General features: G+C 36.3%; 1 protein-coding gene across 1 annotated transcript in view; it reads left to right on the forward strand.

Annotated features, from left to right (window-relative positions):
• CCDC178 (coiled-coil domain containing 178) overlaps positions 1-12378 on the forward strand; it is a 351357-nt gene that overhangs the window by 16701 nt on the left and 322278 nt on the right. The window contains exon 4 of the mRNA XM_070514525.1: positions 10928-10950. Coding sequence (XP_070370626.1) covers positions 10928-10950 — 23 coding nt within the window. The remainder of the gene's footprint in view (positions 1-10927; positions 10951-12378) is intronic.

The following is a 12378-nucleotide window of genomic DNA, read 5'->3' on the forward strand; positions in this document are numbered from 1 at the left end:
TTTTGCTGAGGAAGACTGGCCCTGAGCTAACATCTGTGCCCATCTTCCTCTACTTTATATGTGGGGCGCCTACCACAGCATGACGTGCCAAGGGCCGCCATGTCCGCACCCGGGATTCGAACCAGTGAACCCTGGGCCACAGAATAGGAACATGCACACTTAACCACTGCACCACCGGGCTGGCCTCACGGTCTTTTACTTCTTTATCCTACTCTCTGATGGGCTGCTATCTCCATCCTGCACCTACATTGCTGAATAGTGCTGGAGAACATTACACAATAATCCAAACGAGATATTATGCATTCATGCTCTCCAAACTCAATGAGACCTTTAATACCACTCTGAAATTATTCTGTTTGTCAACCAGAACTTTCTCTAGTATTCTGTGGTGGCTACTCCAGTCCCCTGCTTTGTTTAAGCCTCCAAATCTTCCACCTCACTACTCATTTGTCTCTGACTTCCCAAAGAAAATAGGAGATATGATAATAACAGAAATACCTCAAACTCCTGTTATCCCACCTATGAACATCCTTAAATTCCACAAAAATTATTCCTTTTGTCCTTCCATAGAAGACTTCCTCCCCCCACCAATCCATGGCTACTCCCTTCACCTGCTTTCCATCTTCTGCTGTTGCGAGGATCTTGCTCCATCAGGTGTTCTGTCTTCCAAATCTCCTTTTTTCTTAACTCACTCCTCTCAACATTTAAAATATTGATTCCTCTTGTTTTCAAGAAAAATGTTTTTATCCTATACATACCTTTAAATATATCCCTTTTTTCTTTCTCTTCCCGTTCCACTTAACATCTGAAAAGAGTTGCCTAAATTTAGTATCTCTGATTCCTCACCTCCCAATTACTCATTTATTCATTGCATTCTGGATTTTGTCACCATTATTCTAATAAAAATACTTTCAGAAGAGTAACCATTATTTTGTTGTTGTTGTTGTTATCTATTCCTGTACACACACACACGCTAAAATTTTGTGGCTAGAATAAGCATTTATTTTGTTACCATTGAGCAGTTTGTTCTGGGCTCAGCTGGGCAATTTTGCTGGCTTTTGCCTGGGGCCAATCGTGTGATGCACACATCTGCTAACTCAACTGGGAATAGTAATGAAGATGGCCTCACTCACATGTCTGGTGGCAGGGAGAGTGTTCCAAGAGGACAAACCTCAATGGGCAAGTGCTTAACAAAGCTTTGCTTATGTCATGTTTGCTGATGTCTCACTGGCCAAAGCAAAGCACAAAGTCAATTCTACTGTTAATGTGGTAGGGTATTAGATCATATGTGAATGCCATGAGACCTGGCTCTTTGGGGATAATTTATCTGGCAGTCTATCAGGTAGTCCATTGGCAACATGATTAACAACCCATCCAAATGCAGCCTATAATCACCTTCTCCCGAAAAGTGTTATTTCATTATGGAATCCTGCAGAAGTCCATGATTATATTTTCTGCAACTGATCTGATGCCGATGAAGTTCCTTGGGTGCAGCTTCTTTTGACCCAGTGATCTGCGAGTGAAAATGACAAGTTAAATACTGCTTCTGCACCCTCAGCATACACTGGTGAAACAGGGACAGCACCATCGCAATAAACACTCTTATTCAAAAAAGGGGGAATGAAAGGCACATGGCTTTCAGTAATGCATAAAATTCTGAAATTTTTGAGAGCGCGTGGTGTTAGGTCTACCAAATCTGGGACCAGGAACTATTTCTTCATTAGAACTCAGTTGCTCCCTGGGAACAGTTTCCTAATTTGTTGTTTTCCTTCTTTTTGCTCTATTTTCTGAGCTCTTGGCTCTAAGAAGTGCTTTCATTTCTGTAAGAAATAGATGTGAGTAGCTATCTCAGACTGTTTCCTGTGTTGGTATGCTCCCACTGCCGTAACAAAACATCACAGACTGGGGGTCTTAAACAACAGAAATTTATTTTCTCACGGTTCTGGAGGCTAGAAATTCAAGATCGAAGTGTCGTCAGGGGATGGTTTCTGTTGAGAGTTGTCTTCTTGGCTTGTAGACGGCTGTCTTCACGCTGCATTCTCACATGGCCTTTCCTCTGCGTCCACATGGTGAGAGAGAGCTCTGGTGTCTCTTCCTCTTCTCATAAGAACAACAGCCTTATTGGATTTGGACCCCACTCTTATCACCTCATTTAACTTTATCTTCTTAAAGGCCCTATCTCTAAATACAGTCACACCGGAGAGTAGGGCTTCAACATAAGAATTTGGGTAGGTGGGGGCACAATTCAGTCCACAACTCTGCCATAATAAGTTGGAAGCTCAGAAGTTTCTTTGCATTTTGAACTGTCCCTTGTTTTTTAGTTCAAAATGTTACAATCCCCATACAAACTTTGGAGATTCATATTAATTTGATTGGGTTTAACTCCATGACTCAAAAGCCACAGTGATATTCGTTTTTTTCCCTTTAACATCATTTTCTTTCTTTTAATTAGGTAATAATTTCTTATGTTCTCCTAAATAGTATTGGTTTTTGTTAAATAAACTTTAGTTTAGAACCATTTGAGACTTAGAAATGTGGATGATAATACAAGATTTCATATATACTCTGGACCAAGTTTTTGCTATTTTAATATCTTACATTAGTATAGTACATTTGTTATAATCAATGAATCACTATTGATACATTATTGCTAACTAAAGTCCATACTTTATTATAATTTCCTCAAGCTTTTTTTTATTGGGATGAAAGTCACATAATCTAAAATTAACCATTTTAAAGTGAATAACTGAGTGGCATTTAGTACATTCACAGTGTTGCGCAACCACCACCGATATCTAGTTCCAGAACATTTTCACCACTCCAAAATAAAACCCCATACACATGAAGGAATTAATCCCCATTCACTTCTCTACCCTGGCCTGGCAACCACAATCTGCTTTCTACTTCTATGGATTTACCTATTCTGGATTTTTTGTATGAATGGAATCATAGAGTATGTGGTCTTTTGTGTCTGGCTTCTCTTACGAGCCTGGCATTTTGAGGTTGTAGGGGAGGAAGACATTTCCTCTTCCCAAATGGGGGTTCGTCTGGCTGGAGAACGAATTAAATTCACATGAGACAGAATAGCAAGAGAAAATTAAACAAAGCTTTATGAGGAACCATGGCCTGGGGCGTTTCTTCCCGAAGGAAGAAAGGGCACCAAAGAAGTGGGGTGCACAGAGTGGTTATATACCCCCAAACAGGGTGTTTCACATGTGATTGAAATGTCCTTCCCACAATAGTCACAAGATTGCCCTGTCGGCACATTGCTTGATGGACACAGCAGGTAGTGGTCTGCTGTCTCAGAGGGCGTAGCAGGAGGCAAGTCTATTGTCTGGAGCTGGGCGGTCACAGGTGAGCGCAGCAATCAGTTCCTAGCCTAAGGAAAGATGCTTAATCCTTAAAGAAATGCCAACGTTGGGAGGGGGAGGGAAGTTGGTTACAGGAGGTTACCAGACTAGCACAATGAAATGCAGATTTTAAGTCCTTGCCTTTGGTATTGATTAAGAGTTTTTAGGGAGAAGGTCATCTCCTTTCTTCTTCCTGGTACAGAGAGGGAGGCACCTTTACAGATAGAGATTTACCTTACAAACGTAAATGTGTCCTAACAAAGGGCAAGTTCCATTCCTCAGAGCCTCCTTCCCTGTCCCAGTTTATCAAAAGCAATCAGCCTCAAATAATCCTGATGCCAAAGAGACATATCTTGGGGTGGCCAATTTCAGGTCCCCACAAGGTTCATCCACATTGCACCATGTGAGAGTACTTCATTCCTTTTTGTGACTGAATAATATAGCATTGTATGTATATACAACAATTTGTTTTTCTGTCCATCTGTTGACGGGCGTTTGGGTTATTTCCACCTTTTGTCCGTTGTAAATAGGGCTGCTATGAACCTTCATGTACAAGGATTTGTTTGAGTACCTGTTTTCAATTCTTTTGAGTATATTTTACCCAGCGGTAAAACTGCTTTGTCATATGGTAATTCTATGTTTAACTTTTTGAGGAACCACCGAATTGTTTTTCATAGCTCCATTATTGTCGTTATTGAGTTGTAAGAGTTTTTTATATATTTTGGATACTAGTCCCTAATCAGATATGTGATTTGCAGACATTTTTTTCCCATTATGTAGGTTGTCTTTCCCTTTCTTGATAATGTCCCTTGATGCACAAAAGGTTTTAATATTCATTAAGTTCAGAGTACCCTTTGTTTTCTTTTGTTGTTCATGCTTTTGGTGTCATATATAAGAATTCATTGCAAAGTCCCAGGTCATGATGCTTTACCCCTATCTTACATGGGTTTTATGGTTTTAGCACTTATATTTAGGTCTTTGATCCATTTTGCATACAGAAGTCATGTATATCCTTTGAGTCAAAGGGAAGATAGTGGTGGATTAAACATGGCTACCCTCCTCCTTTATACCTTCTTCCATTAACAGGCAGAGCCTCTTCTCCCAACTCTTAAACATAGACTGGCTTTGTGGCTTGTTTTGAACAACAGAGGATCAGAAGAAATGTCATACAACTTCTAAGCAAAGTCTCAAGAGGCCTTGAAGCGTCTACTTTCACCCTCTTGCTGTTGTAAGTTCCCCGTGTAAAGAAGCCTAATCTAGCCTCCTTGAGGATGAGTGTCCAAGTAGAGAGAGAGACCCAATCTACAGCCACTGCAAACCACCAGACTTGTGAGAGAGGCCATCTTGAGTCAAGATGCCAGACTACTATGTTAATTTGAGGCCACATGTGTTACCTCAAACAAGACTGAAAAACCACCCAGCTGGGTGAAAGGGGTAAAGAGGAACATGTGTACGATGACAGATGGCAACTAGACTTTCGACGGTGAACATGATGCAGTCTATACAGAAGTTGAAATATAATCACATAGACCTGAATTTTATGTAATGTTAGAAACCAATGTCACCTCAATTTAAGAAAACAAAATACCCAGCTGAGCCCAGCTTACACTGGTGACCCACAGAATTACAAGCAAATAAATTGGGGATTGTTTTTAGTCACTAAGTTTGCAAGTAGTTTATTATATAGCAATAACTGATGCGTTGTTGAATACAACACTGAAATATACAGGCACATGTGAATACAAATTAAAGTAAGTGAAGAAAATGGAAAATTCCACATTTCCATTGTATATTGTTGGAAATGAAACTATTGACCACTTCTCCTTCTGGAAAAATCATCTTCCTATGGGTTTTTTTTCCCTTGTAACATGACTCTCTACAGACTCTCATCCTACTTTGGTGGGTACCCCTTTCAGTCTTCATGGCAGGCTATTATTTCCTCTGGCAGTTAGTAGAAATACTGGTGCTCCCCAGGATGTCCTCTTCTCACTCTACTCTCCCTTGGATGATCCTCTGTGAATTTATGTTGTTCATATACTACATGCTTATACCAAATTGAAATTTCCAGCTCAGATTTCACTTTTTTTCTGAGACCCATAAACCCAATGGCTACTGGACACCTTTTTATAGATGTCCTTGAAGCATCTCAAATTTAAAATATACAAAATTGAACTAGGCATTCTTCTTTGTTCTGTGCTCTCAGATATAGGTAATAGAGTTTATATACAATTACTAATTTGTTTTGACTCCATATCTGGAATGTGTCTCCAATCCAAACAATTCGTTCTTCCCATGCTGTATTATCTTCATTCAGGCCATTCTCATTCTTGCCTGGGCTACTGTTAAGAGCCCTTTCACTGCTTCCTCTTATCTTGTCATTTTCTTATCCCTTTCATCCTCCATAAAACAGGCCATAAACCTTCTCTTTCTAAATATATTATTGCCAATAATCTGCTTAAAACTCTTCCCTGAATCTTTCTTGCCACAATGATTAGTTCGCACTCCTTGGCATGACTTAAAATTCTCTTTATAAAATACTATTTTTTCTTAAGCTTCATGCCCCTTCATATGCTCTGCTCTAGCTTTCACTCTCTTACCTCTGCGCCTTAACCCATGCAGTTCCTCTCTTATCTCTGTTTAACCCTCACTTCTTCCCACAAAACCATCTTTGCCCTCCCGAGTTTAGTATAACTGTCCTCCCTTGAAAGTCCATATGACGCTTCACTGACCTTTACTGTGACAGTTAGCACATTGTATTTAAGTTGTTTCTTTATGTCTGTCTCTCTTCCACAGGATTGTAAGATCTTGGAAGTAAGAGTCTCTATATAAATCACCATTAACCACAGTACCTACCAGAACTTGACAGATTATAAGCATTAAGTAAATAGTTTTGAATGAATAGATTCAGGAAAAATTTTTTAAATTATGTCAGGTTTTGCATGAGGTTGCTTTTTAAAACATGGGAAGGATGGGGCTGGCCCCGTGGCCGAGTGGTTCAGTTCGCATGCTCTGCTGCAGGCGGCCCAGGGTTTCATTGGTTCAAATCCTGGGTGCGGACGTGGCAGTGATCATCAAAAAACGCTGAGGCAGCGTCCCACATGCCACGACTAGTAGGAGCCACAATGAAGAACATACAACTATGTACCTGGTGGCTTTGGGGAGAAAAAGGGAAAAAATAAAATCTTTAAAAGATAGGAAGGATGTACTTGTTCCTAAAAATTCTCGAATTTGGCATATTGTTTGATAAATATTGGCTATGTTTTCAGGATGATTTGGACCTTTGAATAGGATTGCGATAGGAAACCCCAAATGGACTGTAAATTCAAGCGTATGAGTATTCTTTCTAGATGAAAGTAGGTCACAGTTGTAGGAAATAGTATTCAGTACTAGTACTCCATATCTATAAATGTTATACAATACACAAGGAGATTCCTAACATGAAGTTAATTTTTTCTTATTTTTTAGAGTGGAAAATAGGTTTTATGAATACTTTCTTTGTTTCAAAACTTTACATAGCATTTAAATATTTAAAGTGTTTGGTAATAATTTCCAATAAAAGAACCAGATCAGTGAGAATGTTATATTTATCAAGCAGGAGTTTGTGGGCAATGTGGTTAGGAGTTATGTTTCATTTCCCCTATAGTGTGATAATTTCTTAAAGTATGTCCAATTTGACATGCTTAGTCCCCCTGACCTTTCTTTCTCTTTGCTCTTTGAGGGAGACAGATAAGAAATGCATAGGATTTTGTAGTCAGTTGGATAAAATTGATTATGTTCTAAATTATAATCAATGTTTCTAAATATCTCAAATTTTTATGGCTATAAGTGAAATTGTAAGCTTAATTATAATAAGAATTTTATTAAAAATACTTTAAAATGACTTTGGGAGATTTCTAAAACTTGTCTAAATATTTCAGATAGGCAGTTATGAATATAAAGCTCAATTTTTCTCTGGTTTTATAGGCCTCTCCTGTGTTAACCATTTAAGTGTCTTGGTTATCTGAATAATAGGTACCTGAAATTTTGCCTCCTCACATCAGATCAAAGACCAATTAAAATATATGTTTTTTATTGTTTCATCATTTACTTCTACAAAAATGTTGCTAGGGTATAGTTTTGGTATATTATCCTAAAATGTTTCCTTATACCAAATTTAATTCTATTTCTAAAAATTTAGGTAACCTATTTTTATCATTATGAAAACATCGTTTTCTATTGCACTATAAGGTGGATCAATCTGAAAACAAATGATTAAGCATTACTCATTTGTTGAGAACTTGAAGTTTTTTGGATAATTATGTTGCAGTTCATTAACATGCCTCAACCAATCTCCACTTGGCTTTCTTGTGATGCTTCCACTTTAAATGGCTTCTTCATTTAAATCAGCCTGATGGGAGGTTTCTATACTTGCAGGACTCTGAGTTAGCAAAACCAAGGGATAGCTTTTTTCTGATTATTAATTAGTTTAGAATGTATTAATATATTCATCGAATGTTCCTTCTCTTCTCTGCCTGTTTATCTTCTGCTCATTTTCTTTTGGGTTTATTTGTATTTTCTTATTGACTTGTAGGAACAAATTATTATCTTTAGTTTGTTATATATGTTTTAAACATATTCTCTCAGTTTGACTTTTTTTACTTTATGATATTTTTTAGTAAAAAAAGTTCTTAATTTTAACGTACTTAAATTTATCATTTTCCCTTTAAGTGTTTTGCATCTTGTTTAACAAGTCTTTCCATACTGAAGGGTCCTACAAAGTTTTTCCTTTGTTTCTTCTAAAATTTTGAAGATTTTCACTTGAGACTTAACTTCTAACATTGTGAAACTGGTTTTTTGTGTGTAAGAATGGAATAGGCTAACTTCATTTTTAAAAATATGGAAAATTATTTTTGTCAACATCAATTTTATTGGAAAATCCAGTTATTTCTTAGACATCAGCTATACCACATCTATCATATATCAAGTTTTCATATATGATTGATCTATTTCTGGTTCCTTCATTCCACTGGTTAATTTTACCTCTCTATTACAATACCTCATTTCACTAATTTGCATGCTTCATAATATATTTTAATATCCGATATTTTTTTCTTCTTTAGACTTCTTTGGCTATTCTTGGTACATATAAATTTAAGGATAAGCTTTTTTTTGCATGAAAAAACCCAATGGGATTTCAAACAATTGTGTTCATCAGGTTTTTATTATGTAGATGAATTTAGTCTCTTTGGGAGTTTTTCAGATTCCATCAAATCTTTTATACTATCAGCACAGGAAAATTCCAGCAGTGTAGCAAACACCAAAACCTGTTTAGAGGAGAGAACTAAGTAGGAGGTAATGGAGGAGAAGCACAAATTGATGAAAGCTATAATGTTAAACTATTGATTCTGTAGCATATCAATCTATATAGTATTCACTTAATATATGTCTGTGTGTACATAATTGTGTGTACATGTACATAGATATAGATAATATATAAAAATGGAGATCAATTAGCACATATAATTAGAGCACCTTTTATGATGCTTTCTGCCCATTTGCATTTAGTTTCCTGTAGTTGTTGTTTATGTAGTTTTCCCAGTTTTTTTCTTGTATTGTTACTTTTTACATATTTATATCTTTGTTGTATTTTATGTTGGTTGCAATTTTTCTTCTGCTTGTACCACTCTTTTAACTTATTTATAGTAGTTTTGTCTTAAGGAAATTTATATGTAAACCAATCTGTTGCCTGATAAATTCTGGGAATTTTGTATTGTTTAAAAAAATCTTCCTCATATCAAGATTATTAAAATGTTTTATCATTTCTAATTTACTTTTCATTTAGCTCCTCCAACCATCTGAAGTTTATTTATGGAATAAAGCAGATATGACATTTTATCTTCTCCAAAAAATTACTCACATTATCTCTATATCATGCATTAAATTGTTTATTTCCATTGATTTGAAATGTAAATTTATAATAAACTAAATTCTCACATCTATACATGGGTACTAAAATAATTACTTATTTTAGTCTATTTCATATTTGGATAATGATATTCTTAAACTAAATTTTATTTTTCTATTTTTAAATATTTTGGAGAAAAAGAGATACATGCCTTGAATTTATTATTATATTCACTTTTGTTCATTCCAGTATTTCTGATGCATCTGAAGTAAATTTTCTTATTTTTCATGCTCCAATCTTTCCTCAAGTTTTTGTATACTCTCTTTTTGTCCTTTGTATTTATACATGATGAATCAGACTGATTACTGGTTGCTACCACAAGTTTTTGGGGATTTTTAGTTCCTGTTTTTATTTCTTTGCTTTTTAGCAGCTATCAGAGTCTGCTTGCATCAAAGACATTTACCCCGTATATAAAAATTTTTACTGGGGCTCTTTGTAAATGAGAAGTAACATGTGAGGCAAGAAAGTCGAGGGCCTCTACTTGGCCTAAATAAGCTTATGCTGAGTTTGCAGCACCTTAGAACATTGCACTCCTAGATGAATCTGCCTTTGTTTTTCCTCACCCACCTGTTTGTGTCTATGTGGGATTCTCCAAGTTATCTAGGCTTTATTTAATTTCTCTCTAGAACCATAACTTCCATTCTCAGACAGCCTCTCAGACAGATCTCAAATGTAAAAGTTAGAGAGTTCTCCTCATGGCAATAATTAGAAGACATCTCAGCCATGTATTCTGGATTCTTGGGATGGAAAGCAATGAGACTGGCCCATCTCACCACAAGCAGCCCTTCAATGATTTACTTTGGTGATCAACTGTTTATTCTCACATAGTGGGAATTCCTCTTTTCTCCACAGAGAAGCCTTACCTTCCCTGAAATGGTCTCCATTTGTCTCTTCTGAGTTATACTTTTCTTTGCTCTGTTTTTACTATCAGTCTCATCTGATTACTTTCTGTTTCTGGGAAACCTTCTAAAATATGTTCCAGTGTTTTTATTGACACATGATTATTTTTCCCCCAGAAACTTTGATATGATATGAGAATCGAAGAGAAGTAATCATGTATGCCCAATCTAGCATCTTGAATTGGAGATTAGCTATGAAACTCGTAACATGCTCACTATATATTCCTTGTGTTTTGGTAATTTATGCCCCTTATAGCCCAAGGTACTGTTAGAATATTATCTGTAGAACATGACTCGTACCAAGGAGTTTACAGTCCAGAATAGAGATAATACTATAGAAAACTAAATAATTGTGAACTCACATGTAATTATGTATTTACCACTCTTTGGTAATATATTAAAATTCAATGGACGTTGTGCACTTTTGATTGCATGGAAAGTTTTGGGGAGTAAGTGGAATTTGAACTGACCCTTGTTAAAAAGGTAAGATTTAGAAACACAGATGAAAGCTGAGAACAGTTAGGTGAAAATAATAATAAAAGGATGGGAATAGGTAGGAGAAGTCTATAGCTGCTTTAGAAACAACAGAGAGTGTGATCTGACAGAAAATATAATGGGGTATGTGCAGTGGAGTATTTAAAGTTTTATCAGTGAGTTAAAGTGTATGTTAAGATTGCTATTGTTTTTCAAGATGTTTAAAACTTTATTTTTACAAAGATCTTTTATTTTTACAGATTGAAACTTCTTTTGAAGAATGGTAAGAACTTTTCATACTTTTAAAATGTTTTTTATGTTCAAATTTTGATGACTAATCTGCTATAGATACGTTTTATTTCAAAAGGAACAGAATCTGAAAGCTGAATTTTTCACAATAGATTTGAAATGTCTTTTTAAAAATTTAAGAATTGGACGTCATCAAAAATGGCAGAATAGGGATCTCCTGGGCTGTATCTCACCACAAAAACAACTATAAAGTTGGCAAAAATGGGTCAGAATCAACTTTTGCAGATATCTGGAATCTAGTTTAAAACTTACAAGTAGAGGAAAAGTTAATGAAGAAAGAGTCTGCTGCATTGCGTTAAGAGAGCACTGTGGCATTTTAAATTGCCTACTTACCATTTTCCAGCCCCCAGACCAGTGGTGGCCATGGAGGGAGCAGCCTGCACTTATGGTACAGATTGCTAGGGTTGGAGGGAACACTACAGACCTTATTCTCAAACAATTATAGTTCAGTGTTTTAGCTTGTCTGACGACTCCCTGAAGGACTGGCATAAAGGCTTGTCTTTATTTTGCCTGAATTGGAGCAAACACAGAGCTGGAGCTACTTCCAGGCAGTGTTTGCTGAAAGCATTTAAAGGCATATACTTTCCACCAGTGTCTGAGGCCGTGGATTAACAGGTAGGATAAGCATTAGACAGACCAAAATGCCTGGGAAAGATGAAGTCAGAAAAAGAGATACAAGGGAATAATGTTTTTTAAAGCTGTCACGTATAGTAGAGAAGCAAGAAGTCCACACAGATGACCAGTGCAGGACACACGCTCAGGAAAGATCAAGAAGACCATAATCTTTCACCTCTGGCCAACCTTTAGGCTCTGCACAGGCAATAATTGAAGGTAGAGGCAGAGTTGTAAACAACCTGGATAAGCATTGAAGGAGTACTCTAACACAGATCCAATCTGCCAAGATTAGGAGAGTATTTTTTTTCCTTTTTTCTGGCTCAGGTATTTAAAGTAACTTGAACAAAACACAAGTTCACCAGTAAGCTAATGAAACACTTACTTCAGTGGCCACTGACGCTGACAAAGAATACAGATATTATAAAAAATGTTTAGAAAAGTCACTAAATAACAGCAACCCACAACAAACATCAACAACAAACCCAATAGAGAGACTGTGATCTTATTTCCATTTCACATTAACATGTTTAAAATATCCAGTTTCCTACAAAAATTATGAGATAGGCAAAGAAAAAAAGAAAGTTTGTCTTATTAAGAAGAAAAAAAAAGAAATTAATAAAAACTGGCCCTTGAGGAAGCCCAAATATTAGACGTATTGGACAAAGACTTTAAATCAACTGTCTTCAATATTCTCGAGAGATAGAGGGAACCATGGACAAAGAACAAAACAAAACTGGGAGACTAATGTCTCAACAAATATAGAATATCAATAAAGAGAAATAAATTA

The sequence above is a fragment of the Equus asinus genome, chromosome 7 (assembly GCF_041296235.1).
Source record: "Equus asinus isolate D_3611 breed Donkey chromosome 7, EquAss-T2T_v2, whole genome shotgun sequence".
NCBI lineage: Eukaryota > Metazoa > Chordata > Mammalia > Perissodactyla > Equidae > Equus > Equus asinus.